Genomic DNA, 16,513 nt, shown 5'->3' with positions numbered 1-16,513 from the left:
TTTTATTAATAAAAATAGCGAAAATATTATTAATATATTATTATTATTATTATTACTACTATTATTTGGTTATTTTTATTATTTTAATTAATTTATTAATATTATTTTATTATTAATACTTATTCATTAATAATATATTATTAAAAAATAAGAGTTTTTAATTCTCATATATTAATTACTGTATCAATATTGATGACTGTTTCAATTTTTATCAGCACCAATCACTCACAGGCTGCTCTTGGGAAAAAAAAAACCAAACCAAAACCACTGGGAATTGGAGCCTTTGGATATTTCCTGCAAACTTGGAGCTTCCAATGATGCTCAAAAGCTGCATTTTAATCGCCACCTTCTTCAGGGCAGGAAAAACTTGCAGTTTGGGTTGTGATAAATAAGTATGATTGGTGCTGATAAAAATTGAAACGGTAATTAATATTTGAAAATAATAAAATAGTTGATAGTTAAAATGCCAAAGAAGAGAGGGAAAGGAGGGGCTCCACCCATCCCCCTTCCCAGCAGATGTTCTCAAGGAGCACAGGAAAGAAGCTGAAGATACAGTTGCTAAAAATGAGCAAGAACCTGGCTGGGTCCAAGAAAATGCTAATTATAAAGGATTTATTGCTTGATATGAGATGCAGTGATACGTTAGTCTTGGCTTACATTGTACTGGCTTGGTGCACATGTGAACCCAAAGGGAATTAAAGGACAAAGAGAAGAGGAGAGGTCTTCATCCAAAACGACCCCCAAAGACCAAACCCAGTGGTGGCACATGCAGTGGTAAAGGTGGTGATGAGGCAGAGACAGAAAAGTGAGAACTGAAAATGGGAGGAGATGGCACTGACACATGGCATGTAAGGGGTGACTGTCACTGGGCAGGCTGGTACGGGAAGCGGCAAGGGTCAAAACCCTGCCCTCCGTACCCGCGGTTGTTTTGCTTATGTGCTATTATTGGAACCAAATTATCCCTGATTTATAGATATATATTTTTTTAATTATTTTATTAAATTGTTACTACTTTCAATATTGTTTGGTTCTTTTTAATGATGGATAATTGGGCAAACATAGACAATAATAAAACAGTTCATAGTTAAAAGTTGTAATGGCAAAGAAGAGAGGGAAAGGAGGGGCTCCACCCACCCCCCTTCCCAGCAGATGTCTCAAGGACACAGGAAAGAAGCTGAAGAAACAGTTGCTAAAAATGACCAAGAACCTGGTTGGGTCCAAGAAAATGCTAATTATAAAGGACTTATTGCTTTGATATGCAGATGTAGTGATATGTTAGCCTTGGCTTACATTGCAGTGGCTTGGAGCCCATGTGTAACCCAAAGGTGAATTAAAGGACAACGAGGAAGAGGAGAGGTCTTCATCCAAAACGACCCCCAAAGACTTGTGCACAACCATGCATGGTAAAGGTGGTGATGAAGCAGAGACAGAAAAGTGACGAACTGAAAATAGGAGATGGCACTGACAGATGGCATGTAAGGGGTGACTGTCACTGGGCAGGCTGGTACGGGAAGCGGCAAGGGTCAAGAACCCTGCCCTCCGTACCCGCGGTTGTTTTTGCTTATGTGCTATTATTGGAACCAAATTATCCCTGATTTATAAATATATATTTTAATTATTTCATTCAAATTGTTACTACTTTTAATATTGTTTGGTTCTTTTTAATGATGGATAATGGGAACATCATAATAAGTTCATATTAAAGGAATGGCAAACATTACAACAGGCCAAGGAAAAATGCTAATAAAACTAAAGGATATTATTGCTTTGATATGCAGATGCAGTGATACGTTAGCCTTGGCTTACATTGTACTGGCTTGGTGCCATGTGAACCCAAAGGTGAATTAAAGGACAGTGAAGAAGAGGAGAGGTCTTCATCCAAAACGACCCCCAAAGACCAAACCCAGTGGTGGCACATGCGTGGTAAAGGTGGTGATGAGGGCGGAGACAAAAAGTGAGGAACTGAAAATAGGGGTGAGATGGCACTGACACATGGCATGTAAGGGGTGACTGTCACTGGGCAGGCTGGTACGGGAAGTGGCAAGGGTCAAGAACCTGCCCTCCGTACCCGCGGTTGGTTTTGCTTATGTGCTGTTATTGGAACCAAATTATCCTGATTTATATATATATATATATTTAATATTTCATTAAATTGTTATATTTTAATATTGTTTGGTTTTTTTTAATGATGGATAATTGGGCAAACATAGCAATAATAAACCAGTTCATAGTCAAAAGTTGTAATGGCCAAAGAAGAGAGGGAAAGGAGGGGCTCCACCCCTCCCCCTTCCCAGCAGATGTTCTCAAGGAGCACAGGAAGAAGCTGAAGATACAGTTGCTAAAAATGACAAGAACCTGGCTGGGTCCAAGAAAATCTAATTATAAGGACTTATTCCCTTTGATATGCAAGCATACGTTAGTCTTGGCTTACATTGTACTGGCTTGGTGCCATGTGTAACCCAAAGGGGAATTAAAGGACAATGAGGAAGATCAGAGGCCTTCATCATGAACACCCCCAAAGACCAAACCCAGTGGTGGCGCATGCGTGGTAAAGGTGGTGATGAGGGCAGAGAACAAAAGTGACGAAACTGAAAATGGGAGGGGATGGCACTGACACATGGCATGTAAGGGGTGACTGTCACTGGGCAGGCTGGTACGGGAAGTGGCAAGGGTCAAGAACCTGCCCTCCGTACCCGCGGTTGGTTTTGCTTATCGCTATTACTGGAACCAAATTATCCCTGATTTATATATATATTATATTTTTTAATTATTTCATTCAAATCGTTACTACTTTTAATATTGTTTGGTTCTTTTTAATGATGGGATAATTGGGCAAACAGAACAGGTGAAATGTTAATTATAAAGGCATGCGGAGTGCAGTGATTGTTGCTTGGTAGTAGGCTTTCGCCATGTGTAACCCAAAGGGGAATTAAAGGACAACGAGGAAGACTCCAGGGCCTTCATCAGTGACAACCCCCAAAGACCAAACCCAGTGGTGGCACATGCGTGGTAAAGGTGGTGATGAGGGCAGAGACAGAAAAGTGATGAACCGAAAATGGGAGGAGATGGCACTGACACATGGCATGTAAGGGGTGACTGTCACTGGGCAGGCTGGTACGGGAAGTGGCAAGGGTCAAGAACCTGCCCTCCGTACCCCGCGGTTGGTTTTGCTTATGCGCTATTATTGGAACCAAATTATCCCTGATTTATAGATATATATTTTAAATTATTTCATTCAAATTGTTACTACTTTTAATATTGTTTGGTTCTTTTTAATGCTGGGATAATTGGGCAAACAGAACAGGGTGAACTTTGATGTGATAATGGCAGGGAGGGGTGAGTGTTTGTGCTGGTGGGGAGGCTTCGGGCAGAGCTGCAATCGCAGCCAGGATCAAGAGCAAACAAACACCGCGGGTAAAAAGCCCTAATTAAGGAGGAGAAAGGCAAGAAAAGCATCGGCATCAAAAGCACTCGGCCCTCCCAGCAGTGAGGTCAGCAGCCAACAAAGCGCCTTTCATGGGATAAATGTGCCAAGGGAATAAATCAAAGGCAATGGGATTTATTGCAGCTTGTGCAGGTGAGCAGGGAAGGGGTTTAAAAGCATTTTTGAAATCTATAATTCAGGAAGGACTCTCTGTCTGTCTGAGATGCCTCGTTAAAGCCAATCCTGGAGATGAGAAAACAACAAATTCCTTGCACTCAAAGCTCCCCCTGACAAAATCCCTGCGTGGATGGGAAGGGTTTTGTGTCACGTGAAACCTCTCAGGCTGCCACCAACAAAATTCCACCTTTCTCCCTTCTGCATCCCTGCAAGCCTAACTCAGCACTGCCCCAGGGAAAGGTGGGAGGGTAAAACCTGACTTTTTCCACAGAATTCCCAGAATGACCAGGTTGGGAGAGCCCTTCAGGACCATGGAGTGCAGCCACATAAACCTTGAGATAAAGGTGCTGCTTCCTAAGGACTCTGCCAGTATTGTCCATCCCTGAGGAGAGGATTGCCCAGGAAAGAGGGAAAAACTTCAAAGGATTCAAAGAGTTTGACATGACCAACAGCCAGAGTCAGTTACAGAATCACAGAATTACAGAATGCCCAGGAAAGAGGGAAAAACTTCAAAGGATGAAAAGAGTTTGACGTGACCAACAGCCAGAGTCAGTTACAGAATCACAGAATCACAGAATGCCCAGGAAAGAGGGAAAAACTTCAAAGGATTCAAAGAGTTTGACATGACCAACAGCCAGAGTCAGTTACAGAATCACAGAATCACAGAATGACCAGGTTGGGAGACCTGTTTTTCTCATGGAATTGTTGAATGGTTTGGGTTGGAAGAGGCCATCAGGATCATCCAGTTCCATCCCCTGCCACGGCCAGGGACATTTTTCACTAGACCAGATCACTCCAAACCTGGCCTTGGAGAGAGGGAATAAAACCTGGGAATGTTCGTGCAGCCTCTGGGAGTTGTGTTGGAGAAGGTTGGTTTGGGGAGGGTGTAAAATCATAGAAACCCAAACTTTGCCTTTCTCCTTCACACACAGAATTTACAGAATGACCAGGTTGGGAGAGCCCTTCAGGACCATGGAGTCCAGCCACATAAACCTTGAGATAAAGGTGCTGCTTCCTAAGGACTCTGCCAGTATTGTCCATCCCTGACGAGAGGATTTCCCAGGAAAGAGGGAAAAACTTCAAAGGATGAAAAGAGTTTGACGTGACCAACAGCCAGAGTCAGTTACAGAATCACAGAATTCACAGAATGACCAGGAAAGAGGGAAAACTTCAAGGATTCAAAGAGTTTGACATGACCAACAGCCAGAGTCAGTTACAGAATCACAGAATTACAGAATGCCCAGGAAAGAGGGAATAACTTCAAAGGATGAAAAGAATTTGACATGACCAACAGCCAGGGTCAGTTACAGAATCACAGAATTACAGAAGGACCAGGTTGGGAGAGCCCTTCAAGGCCCTGGAGCCCAGCCAGCCCCTGGCACCCAGTGCCACCTCCAGGCTGGTCAAACACACCCAGGGATGGCGACTGCACCCCCTGGCACCCAGTGCCACCTCCAGGCTGGTCAAACACACCCAGGGATGGCGACTGCACCCCCTCCCCGGGCAGCCATTGCAGAACTTTCTCCCCCTTGCTGGAAAAGCTTTTTGCTGCTCTCCCAGCTGGATTTCCCTTGGCCCAGCTCAGGCTGTGTGCTCTGGCTGTGCCAGTGCTGCTGGAGCCAGAGCCCAAGGGCAGCTGGGCACGGGCACCTTCCAGGGGCTGTGGGAGTGCTGGGGGCACCCTGAGCCTCCTTTCCTGCAGCCTGAGCACCCCCAGCTCCCTCAGGGCTCCCTCAGCCTTTGTGTCCCAGCCTCTGCTGCTCCTCTGGCCCTGCTCAGTGTGCCAAGGTCCTGCCCAGGCCGAGGGGGCAGAGCTGGCACAGCCCTGGAGCTGAGCCCTGCCCGTGCCAGGGCACAGTGACCTCCCTGCTGTGCCCTCCATTGTGGCACTGCCAGGTGGCACCGGGTCCTTGGGCACCTCACCAGGGCACAGTGACCTCCCTGCTGCTGCCCCTCCATTGTGGCACACCCAGGTGGCACCGGGTCCTTGGGCACCAGGGCACAGTGACCTCCCTGCCCCTGTGCCACTGCATTGTGGCACAGCCAGGTGGCACTGGCTCCTTGGGCACCAGGGCACAGTGACCTCCCTGCTGCCCCTCCATTGTGGCACAGCCAGGTGGCACCGGGTCCTTGGCACCAGGGCACACCAGGGCACAGAGACCTCCCTGCTGTGCCCTCCATTGTGGCACTGCCAGGTGGCACCGGGTCCTTGGGCACCAGGGCACAGTGACCTCCCTGCTGTGCCCTCCACTGTGGCACAGCCAGGTGGCACCGGGTCCTTGGGCACCCCACCAGGGCACAGTGACCTCCCTGCTGTGCCCTCCATTGTGGCACTGCCAGGTGGCACTGGGTCCTTGGGCACCAGGGCACAGTGACCTCTCTGCTGCTGTGCCCTCCATTGTGGCACAGCCAGGTGGCACAGGGTCCTTGGGCACCAGGGCACACCAGGGCACAGTGACCTCCCTGCTGTGCCCTCCATTGTGGCACAGCCAGGTGGCACTGGCTCCTTGGGCACCAGGGCACAGTGACCTCCCTGCTGTGCCCTCCATTGTGGCACAGCCAGGTGGCACTGGGTCCTTGGGCACCAGGGCACAGTGATCTCCCTGCTGTGCCCTCCACTGTGGCATGTCCAGCCTTCCTCCTCCTTCTCCTTGGCCTCCATCTTCTGGGTGACGTTGGCACTTTTGGATTGGTTTAGAGTAGAAGCTCAGTGTCTAACACAGGTGATAGGGGTTGGGAAGTTATTGCAAATAATGCACATGTAATTTTTAGTATAAAAGATAACACCACACTGGGGGCAGGCAGAGTGCCTGGAACTGTTCTGGATGGACCTCAGCTGGGCAGGAGAAAGAATTTTATAGATAAGAAACAATGAACAACCTTGAGAATGAGAAATGAAGAGTTCTGACTCTTTCTTCAACTTTGCAAGCTCCAGGCTTGCCTGGGCTGGAGGGCTCCTTCCCCCAGCTGCAAACGCCTGTCGGTGCCACAAAAGGAGTGTCAGTGCCACCTAACGCCTGTCGGTGCCACCAAACGCTCATTAGCGCCACCAAACGTGGTCGACGCCCCCAAACGCGGTCGGTGCCACCAAACGCCCGTCGGTGCCACCAAACGCCCGTCGGTGCCACCAAACGCCCGTCGGTGCCACCAAAGGAGTGTCGGTGCCACCAAACGCCCGTCGGTGCCACCAAACGCCCGTCGGTGCCACCAAACGCCCGTCGGTGCCACCAAACGCCCGTCGGTGCCACCCAAACGCCCGTCGGTGCCACCGAAGGAGTGTCGGTGCCATCAAACGCAGTTGGTGCCACCAAACGCCCGTCGGTGCCACCAAACGCCCATCAGTGCCACCAAACGCCCATCAGTGCCACCAAAGGAGTGTCAGTGCCGCCAAACACATGTTGGTGCCACCAAATGCCCGTCGGTGCCAATAAACGCGTGTCGGTGCCACCAAACGCCCGTCAGTGCCACCAAACGCGGTCGGTGCCACCAAACGCAGTCGGTGCCACCAAACGCGGTCGGTGCCACCAAACGCAGTCGGTGCCACCAAACACGGTCGGTGCCACCAAACACGGTCGGTGCCACCAAAGGAGTGTCAGCGCCACCAAACCAAACGCCTGTCGGTGCCACCAAAGGAGTGTCGGTGCCACCAAACGCCCGTCGGTGCCACCAAACGCAGTCGGTGCCACCAAAGGAGTGTCGGTGCCACCAAAGGAGTGTCGGTGCCACCAAACGCCTATCGGTGAAAACAAATGCGTGTCGGTGCCACCAAACGCCTGTCGGTGCCTCCAAACACCCGTCAGCGCCACCAAACGCCCGTTGGTGCCACCAAATGCCTGTCGGTGCCACCAAACGCCCGTCGGTGCCACCAAACGCAGTCGGTGCCACCAAACGCAGTCGGTGCCGCCAAACGCCTGTCGGTGCCAATAAACGCGTGTCAGTGCCAATAAACGCCTGTCGGTGCCACCAAAGGAGTGTCAGTGCCACCAAACACGGTGCCACCAAACGCCTGTCGGTGCCACCAAACGCGTGTCAGTGCCATCAAACGCCCGTCAGTGCCACCAAAGGAGTGTCGGTGCCACCAAACACAGGCAGTGCCACCAAACGCCTGTCGGTGCCACCAAACGCGGTCGGTGCCACCAAATGTCTGTCGGTGCCACCCAACGCCTGTCGGTGCCACCAAAGGAGTGTCAGTGCCACCAAACGCGGCCAGTGCCACCAAACGCCCATCGGTGCCACCAAACGCAGTCGGCGCCACCAAATCTGACCGCTTCCACATTTTGGTCTGTTTTTTTTTAAATTAAGCAAACAACCCCTGTGTCACCGTCCCCAAGAGCTGCAAGGATTAAACAACAGAAATTCTGTTCTTGGGGCTTTGCACAGAGCTCAGATGATGCCAGCTGGGATTTGGGAGATGCCATCTGGCCACTGGGAGCAGCTCTGGCATTCCCAGTGCAGCTGGGGCAAAATGATGGGCAGGGTTTGGAAAGGGACTGGGAGCTGGCAAAAAGGGATTTGGGGAAGGGGAAAATAAAGGGATCCAGGCAAGGGGAAAGAAAAAGGGATTTAAGGAAGGAAAAAGGGGATCCAAGGAAGGCAAAAAGGGATTTAGGGAAGGGGAAAAATAAGGGGACTCAGGCAAGGGGGAAAAAAATAAAGGGATCCAGGCAAGAGGGAAAATTTAAAAAAGGGATCCAGGCAAGGGGGAAAGAAAAGGGATTTAAGAAAGGTAAAAGGGGATCCAGGGAAGGCAAAAAGGGATTTAAGGAAGGTAAAAGGGGATCCAAGGAAGGCAAAAAGGGATTTAAGGAAGGTAAAAGGGGATTTAAGGAAGGTAAAAGGGGATTTAAGGAAGGTAAAAAAAGGGGATTTAAGGAAGGTAAAAAAAGGGGATCCCGGCAGGGTAAAATGGATTTAAGTGCTGTCTAGACAATCTAAAAAGGATCAAACCAGAAGCAGACCCTTCCACACGCACAAGCTGCAGCAAGGAAAATTCCAGTAAATCCAAGGAAAATTGTCCCCCAGTGAGTGGGATCACACTGAGAGGTCAGAAAATCCCATGGAGGTTTGTAGGTCCCACCCAGCCAGTGCCAAGCTGAAAATTTAAACTGGGCTGGAGATGTCCCAGTTGAAGTTTTTAATTTCTCCAAAGGAGCCTCCAGCAGCAGCTGTGCATCACCTCGGGTGTACCTGCATTCATTCATTCATTCATTCATTCATTCATTCATTCATTCATTCATTCATTCATTCATTCATTCATTCATTCATTCATTCATTCCTGGTTTTACCCCAATTCCTTTGGCCTCACCCAGCACTGCCCGACCGTCCCAAGCCACCATCGGGTCAGATACGTGGACATTCCCAATCCCATTTTGACACGGATATCCTAAATTCCATTTTACATGGATATTCCCAATCCCATTTGTACATGAATATACCAAATCCCATTTTTACATGGATATTCCAAATCCTGTTTTCACATGGATGTTCCAGATCCCATTTTCACATGGATATTCCAATCCCATTTTTCCCATGTTCCATGTTCACATCCCATCCGATGTTCCAGATCCCATTTTCCCACGGATATTCCAATCCCATTTTTCACACAGGTATTCCCAATCCCATTTTTATGAGGATATTCCAAACCCCATTTTTTCTTGGACATTCCAAATCCCATTCTCACATGGACATTGCAAATCCCATTTGTACATGGATATTCCCAATCCCATTTTTATGTGGATATCCCAATCCCATTTTTGCTTGGATATCCCAATTCCATTTTTTACACAGATATTTCAAATCCCATTTTCACATGGATACTCCAAATCCTGTTTTCATACGGATATTCCCAATCCCATTTTTATATGGACATTCCCAATCACATTTTTGCTTGGATATCCCAATTCCATTTTTTACACAGATATTTCAAATCCCATTTTTACATGGATATTCCCAAATCACATTTTTACACGGATATTTCCAATCCCATTTTTGCTTGGATATCCCAATTCTATTTTCACATGGATATTCCAAATCAAATTTTCACATGGATACTCCAAATCCTGTTTTCACACAGATATCCCAAACCCCATTTTTTCTTAGATATTCCCAATCCCATTTTTATATGGACATTCCAAATCCCATTTGTACATGGATATTCTCAATCCTGTTCTCACATGGTTATTCCAAATCCCATTTTTACAAGGATATTTCCAAATTCCATCTCTGCATGGATATTTCCAATCCCATTTTTGCTTGGATATCCCAATTCCATTTTTTACATGGATATTCCAAATCCCATTTGTACATGGATATTTCCAATCCCATCTTTGCTTGGATATTTCCAAACCCATTTTTGCTTGGATATTCCCAATTCCATTTTTTACATGGATATTCCAAATCCCATTTTTGCTTGGATATTCCCAATTCCATTTTTTACATGGATATTCCAAATCCCATTTTAACATGGATATTCCCAATCCTGTTTTCACACAGATATTCCAGATCCCATTTTCACATGGATATCCTAAATCCCATTTTTAAACAGATATTCCCAATCCCATTTTCACATGGATATCCTAAATCCCATTTTTGCTTGGATATCCCAATTCTATTTTCACACGATATTCCCAATCCCATTTTTATATGGACATTCCCAATCCCATTTGTACATAGATATTCTCAATCTTGTTCTCACATGGTTATTCCAAATCCCATTTTTACACGGATATTTCCAAATTCCATCTTTGCATGGATATTTCCAATCCCATTTTCACTTGGATATTCCCAATCCCATTTTTTACATGGATATTCCAAATCCCATTTGTACATGGATATTTCCAAATTCCATCTTTGCTTGGATATTTCCAAACCCATTTTTGCTTGGATATTCCCAATTCCATTTTTTACATGGATATTCCAAATCCCATTTTTGCTTGGATATTCCCAATTCCATTTTTTACATGGATATTCCAAATCCCATTTTAACATGGATATTTGCAATCCCATTTTCACACGGATATTCCAGATCCCATTTTCACACAGATATTCCCAATCCCATTTTCACACAGATATTCCCAATCCCATTTTCACATGGATATTCCCAATCCCATTTTCACACGGATATTCCCAATCCCATTTTCACACAGATATTCCCAATCCCATTTTTAAATGGACATTCCCAATCCCATTTTCACATGGACATTCCCAAGAGGTTTCCACATCACCTGCACGCTTGGAGAAGTCATTTCCTAACCTTGAGGGCAACAGAAAACCCAAACCTCTGCTGATCTGCTTAAATTCTAAACACACCCAGGTAACATTTTGGGGTCAACACCAATAAGATGAACTGAACCTCAGGGTGATTTTATTCCTAAATCTCTTCCAGGAAAATCTCCCAAGTTTCACACCTCAGAGCAACAGTAACACACAGGGGTTTAAAGATCAGAATAAAGGCCCAGCTGGTGCTGGGGTGGATTTTATGCCCAGGAGAGGAGGATGATGCCAGCCCTGCCCAGAGAAGCTGTGGCTGCTCCTGGCATCCCTGCAAGTGTCCGGAGCAGCCTGGGACGGTGTCCCTGGATGATCCTTTAGGATCATTCCAACCCTTTAAAACTCCGTGATAGGAGCAGCTACAGACTCATTAGGGGCATGTTATAAAGCTGTTATAGCCTGATAAAGCTGTTGCAGCCTGAGGAATGAAGCGTGCAACTCATGAGGCTGAAAGGCAAAGGATTCTCCCACAGCCCTCAGGAGATGGGAAGGGAGAGCCTTGAACATAAAACAGGGTTTGATGGGAATGGAGGGCATTTCCCTGGAAAATCCCCTCACAGCTGGCCGGGGGAAGCTTCCCTTCACAAGGCACGCAAGAAGTTAAAGGGAGAACCGGCGGGATCCCCTCTGAGGGCGCCCCGCGGGTCTCCCTCAGCCCCTCACGGGGGGACGCGGGGGGATCGCGACTCCTACCGGTTGCAGGAAGCGGCCACACCGGGGGTTCCGCCCGCCGGGGGCGAGATGCTGACCCTGCTCCGTCTCCTCGCAGAGGGTTTCTGGCCCAGGGGCTCTGCCTCCATGGGGACGGGGACAGCAGCGGGGCTGGCGGCGGCGGTGGCGGCAGCGGCGCCTCAGCTCGGGGAGAAATGGCGGCGGCGGCGGCGGCGGTTTGAAAATGGCGGCGGTGGCGGCGGTGGCCAATCAGGAGCCGCGGGGGGCGTGGCCAGAGGCGGCGGCGGGGGCAGCGCCCCCTGGCGGAGCGCGCTGAGGGAGCGCCCTGTGGGGCAATGGGGGAAACTGAGGCACGGGGCGGGCATCGCCCTCCGTGTGGAAAAAGCCAATCACTTGGTTGTTTTTTAAAATTTTAAAAGTTTAATAGTCATAAAATGGTTTTAAAATAGTAATACAATTAGAGTAATGATAATTTGGACAGTTTGAATTAGGATAATATGAGACAATAGAAACAAAGAGTTACAGACGGTCCGGGTACCTTTTCTGGGCAAAATAAGCCCAAAAAAGGACCCACGTTTAAAGAGGATTAACCCTTAAAAACAATAACCTGTTGCATATTCATACACCTCATACATGATGCATAAATTCCATTCTAACACAGGATTCTGTCTGGGCAGTATCAGCTTCTTCCTCTGAATCCTAACCAGCATCTTCATGGCTGAGCAAGGCAGGAAGAAGTTCATTTCTCCTGATAATGGAGCAATAAATTCTTTTTTTCTGAAAGATTTAGGTGTCCTGTGGCTGCTATCTCAGTGCGAGTCCTTTCTTTAAAAGAAGTATCCTACAAAGCATAGTTTCTATTTAAACATTTTGTTATATCCTAAAACTATATTTAACACTCTACTTAAGAGAATTAATACAGTATTGCCTTATGACGCAACACATATAATATTCATTTTAATATTTGTGAAAAGCCAGTCATAAAATACGCACTTTTCACACTTTGCATCCCGGGATTCCTGGGAATTGTGGCGTTTTGGAGGCTGGAGAGACCTTGGAGACCATGGAGTCCAACGTGAGGCAGAGCTTTGGCCACTTTGTGAGCCAGACCTGAGCACTGAGTGCTGCATCTGGTCGTTCCTAAACATCTCCAGGGATGGTGAGTCCAGCACTAACAGTGTTTAATTGCCCTTTCTGCTGCCTCAGGGTTTAGATTTTATATTTTTCCCATTCTGTGCTGCTTTAGTGTGCAGTTCTGGGCTTCACATTCAGGGATGGTGAGCTGTGTGCACAGAGCAGGGAGACAAAACAATTCCTGCCCCAGCTGGGCACCAAGGACAAATGCCCCAAATCTCAGCCCAGGAGCACAAACCCCGTGGGCTGCAGAGAGAAAAACAAGCAGGGTGGGACTGCCTGGGCTGAAGCTGGGATGGGACAATGAACTGCAAGGTGCAAATGGAGCAGAACTGATCCCAGGGAGAGACCCCGGGAGCGCTCGTGCATTTTGGGGCCGTTTTGGTTCATCTTGGGTGCAGCCCTGGCTGAGCTCTGGTGCTGCCCAAGGTGCATCCATGGAGGAGATCCTGTGAATAAATCCCTGCTTTATTCTGGAACTCTGTCCTAGCTCAGCCTCCACAAGGGATCAGTTCCATGGAGAAATTGTCCCTAAAATCCCCCCTGAGCTGCCCTGGCCCAGCCTGAGGCCGTTCCCTCTGCTCCTGTCCCTGTTCCCTGGGCTGTCCCCTCCTGGCAGGGACTTGTGCAGAGCCACCAGGGCCCCTGAGCCTCCTTTGCTCCAGGCTCAGCCCTGCCCAGCTCCTCAGCCCTCCGGGTTCTCCAGCCCTTCCACCTAGCTCCCTCAGCCCCTCCTGGTTCTCCAGACCCTGCCCAGCTCCCTCAGCCCCTCCTGGTCTCCAGACCCTTCCCAGCTCCCATTCCTGGACCCTCTCCAGCCCCTCCAGGCCCTTCCTGCCCTGAGGATCCCAGAGCTGACCCCAAGGTTCCAGGGGGTCCCTCAGCAGTGCCAGCTCAGGGGACAGTCCCTTCCCTAACCCTGCTGGCCGCTCCATTCCTGCTGAAATCCAGGTGCCAGCAGCCTCCTGCCCACCTGGGCACACCTGGGCATGTCCAGCCACTGTCACCAGCACCCCAGGGACATTTCTCAGGTTTCAGCTTTCCATCAGTCCTAGCCCTCTGGTTCTCAGGCCCTTCCAGCTCCCTCAGCCCCTCCTGGTTCTCCATTCCCTTCCCAGCTCCCTCAGCCCCTCCTGGTTCTCCAGCCCCTTCCCAGCTCCCTCAGCCCCTCCTGGTTCTCCAGGCCCTGCCCAGCTCCCTCAGCTCCTCCTGGTTCTCCAGCCCCTGCCCAGCTCCCTCAGCCTCTCCAGACCCTCTCCAGCCCCTCCAGGCCCTTCCTGCCCTGAGGATCCCAGAGCTGACCCCAAGGTTCCAGGGGGTCCCTCAGCAGTGCCAGCTCAGGGGACAGTCCCTTCCCTAACCCTGCTGGCCGCTCCATTCCTGCTGAAATCCAGGTGCCAGCGGCCTCCTGCCCACCTGGGCACACCTGGGCATGTCCAGCCGCTGTCACCAGCACCCCCAGGGACATTTCCAGCCCTTCTGGAACATTCCATGAGGTGAACCTAGTCCTTGGTCGAGGAAAGGAGCTGACCACTTCTCCAGGGGTTAACGTCGCTTTATTGATGGTACAGAGAAATCCAACATGGGGAAACCAACCGGGAAAGTGGCCCCGAATAGGGGGGGAGTGAAACAGGATTATAAAGGAGGGGGGAGTGTATAGGTGGAACCAATCGGGAAAGGTGAGGGGGATGAAGTTCACAGAACTGACATTCCAGGAAACCAATAAATAAAAGGTAAGGGAAGGGCCCCGGGACTACAGCCAACCACAACCCCCAGTGAGACGAAGGTTCTGGAAAACCGGGAGGAGTGGAGAGTGATTGACTGAGCCCAGGGAGGAGATAAGATTTACTAAAAAGGGAAAAAGGGGCCGGAGAAATTAAAAACTTTGGGTGACAGACACAGACTGAGGGCAGCGGTAACCATGGTAACAAACTGTCAGCAGGGCTGTGGCGGGAAAACTGGGGAGGACAGAACCATTTTACACATAATAGGGGGGGACAGTACATAAATTGGGGGAACACCACACTACAACATAGGAAAACTTATTTCTTCCTGAAAAAGCCTCACCCAGTCTGAAAGAGGCAAAAAAGCGAAATTTTGGAGGAGAAAAACAGCTCCTTCCTAAAAAAAATTAAAAAATAAAAAAATTCCGCCTCAGAAATCAGCTCAAATCTCAAAAATTCACCTCAGCCACCTCTCTCAGAACACCGAAGGTGGGATTTAAACTCCCCCCCCCCAGTGTTGGAACAGCCTTTTACTCCATGAGCTCAGCTTGGATGAAATTCTTTAAAATCTATTAAATTCTATTTAAAACCCATTAAAAAAAACCCAAAATCCCACATGTGCACAAAGCATTTCACTTTCCTGGCTGTATTGAAGTGTTATTAAAAGAAAAGGGAATAAATTTTGCTCTTTATTCAAAGAAAATGGAATAAATTGTGCTTGGTTTTAATTCACATAAAAGGGAATTGGTTTTGCTCTTTTTTATTCAAAGAAAAGAGAATAATTTTTGCTGGTTTTTTATTGAAATAAAAGGGAATAAATTTTGCTCTTTTTTATTCAAAGGAAATTAATTTTGCTCTTTTTTATTCAAAGAAAAGAGAATAATTTTTGCTGGTTTTTTATTCAAAGGGAATTAATTTTGCTCTGTTTTAATTCAAATAAAAGGGAATTATTTTTGCTCTTTTTTTATTCAAAGAAAAGGGAATAAATTTTGCTCTGTTTTAATTCAAATAAAAGGCTTTTTTTTTGCTCTTTTTTATTCAAAGGGAATTAATTTTGCTCTTTTTTATTAAAAGAAAAGAGAATAATTTTTGCTGGTTTTTTTATTCAAAGGGAATTAATTTTGCTCTTTTTATTCAAATAAAAGGGAAATTTTTTGCTCTTTTTTATTGAAAGGGAATTAATTTTGCTCTTTTTTATTCAAAGAAAAGGGAATTAATTTTGCTCTTTTTTATTCAAAGGGAATTAATTTTGCTCTTTTTATGCAAAGAAAAGGGAATAAATTTTGGTCTTTTTTTATTCAAAGAGAATTAATTTTGCTGTGTTTTAATTCAAATAAAAGGGAATTATTTTTGAATTTTGAAAAATTAAAAAGGAATTTTTTGAACTGTTGAACTGGGAATAAAATTGGGATTACTGAATTGTGATTGGAATGGGAATTTGATTTGGAATTGTTTGGATTTGGGAAATGGAATTTTTGATTTTATTTGGAATTTGGAATTGGGATTTTGGATTTGGAATTGAATGGAATGTGGGATTGAATTGTGGATTGGAAATTGTGGGTTGTGTATTGGGAGTTGTTGGATTTGGGAATGGGTTGGGATTTGGGAACTGTGGATTTGGGAATCGGGAATTGTGGAACTGGGAATTGCAGATTTGGAAATTGTGACTTTGGGAATTGTGGATTTGGGAACTGGGAATTGTGGATTTGGGAATTGTTGATTTGGGAACTGGGAATTGTGGATTTGGGAATTGGGAACTGTGGGTTTGGGAACTGGGAATTGTGGAACTGGGGATTTGGGAACTGTGATGGAATGTGGATTTGGGAACTGGGAATTGTGGATTTGGGAAGTGGGAATTGGGAATTGTGGGTTTGGGAACTGGGAATTGTGGAATTGGGGATTTGGGAACTGGAAATTGGGAACTGGGAATTGTGGATTTGGGAATTGGGAATTGTGGATTTGGGAATTGTGGATTTGGGAACTGGGAATTGTGGATTTGGGAATTGGGAATTGTGGATTTGGGAACTGGGAATTGTGGATTTGGGAACTGGGAATTGTGGATTTGGGAACTGTGGATTTGGATTTGGGAATTTGTTGGATTAGAATGGGAATG

At 47.2% G+C, this 16,513-nt stretch overlaps 1 protein-coding gene across 1 annotated transcript in view; it reads right to left on the bottom strand.

The window, feature by feature from the left end:
• Positions 1-11,767, bottom strand: part of NET1 (neuroepithelial cell transforming 1) — a 74,870-nt gene extending 63,103 nt beyond the window's left edge. The window contains exon 1 of the mRNA XM_064733264.1: positions 11,564-11,767. Within this exon, the coding sequence (XP_064589334.1) occupies positions 11,564-11,670 (107 nt within the window). The 5' untranslated portion in view covers positions 11,671-11,767. The remainder of the gene's footprint in view (positions 1-11,563) is intronic.
• Positions 11,768-16,513: the final 4,746 nt, after the last annotated feature.

The sequence above is a fragment of the Zonotrichia leucophrys genome, chromosome 1A (genome assembly GCF_028769735.1).
Source record: "Zonotrichia leucophrys gambelii isolate GWCS_2022_RI chromosome 1A, RI_Zleu_2.0, whole genome shotgun sequence".
NCBI lineage: Eukaryota > Metazoa > Chordata > Aves > Passeriformes > Passerellidae > Zonotrichia > Zonotrichia leucophrys.
This window is presented reverse-complemented; position numbering and strand designations above follow the sequence as displayed.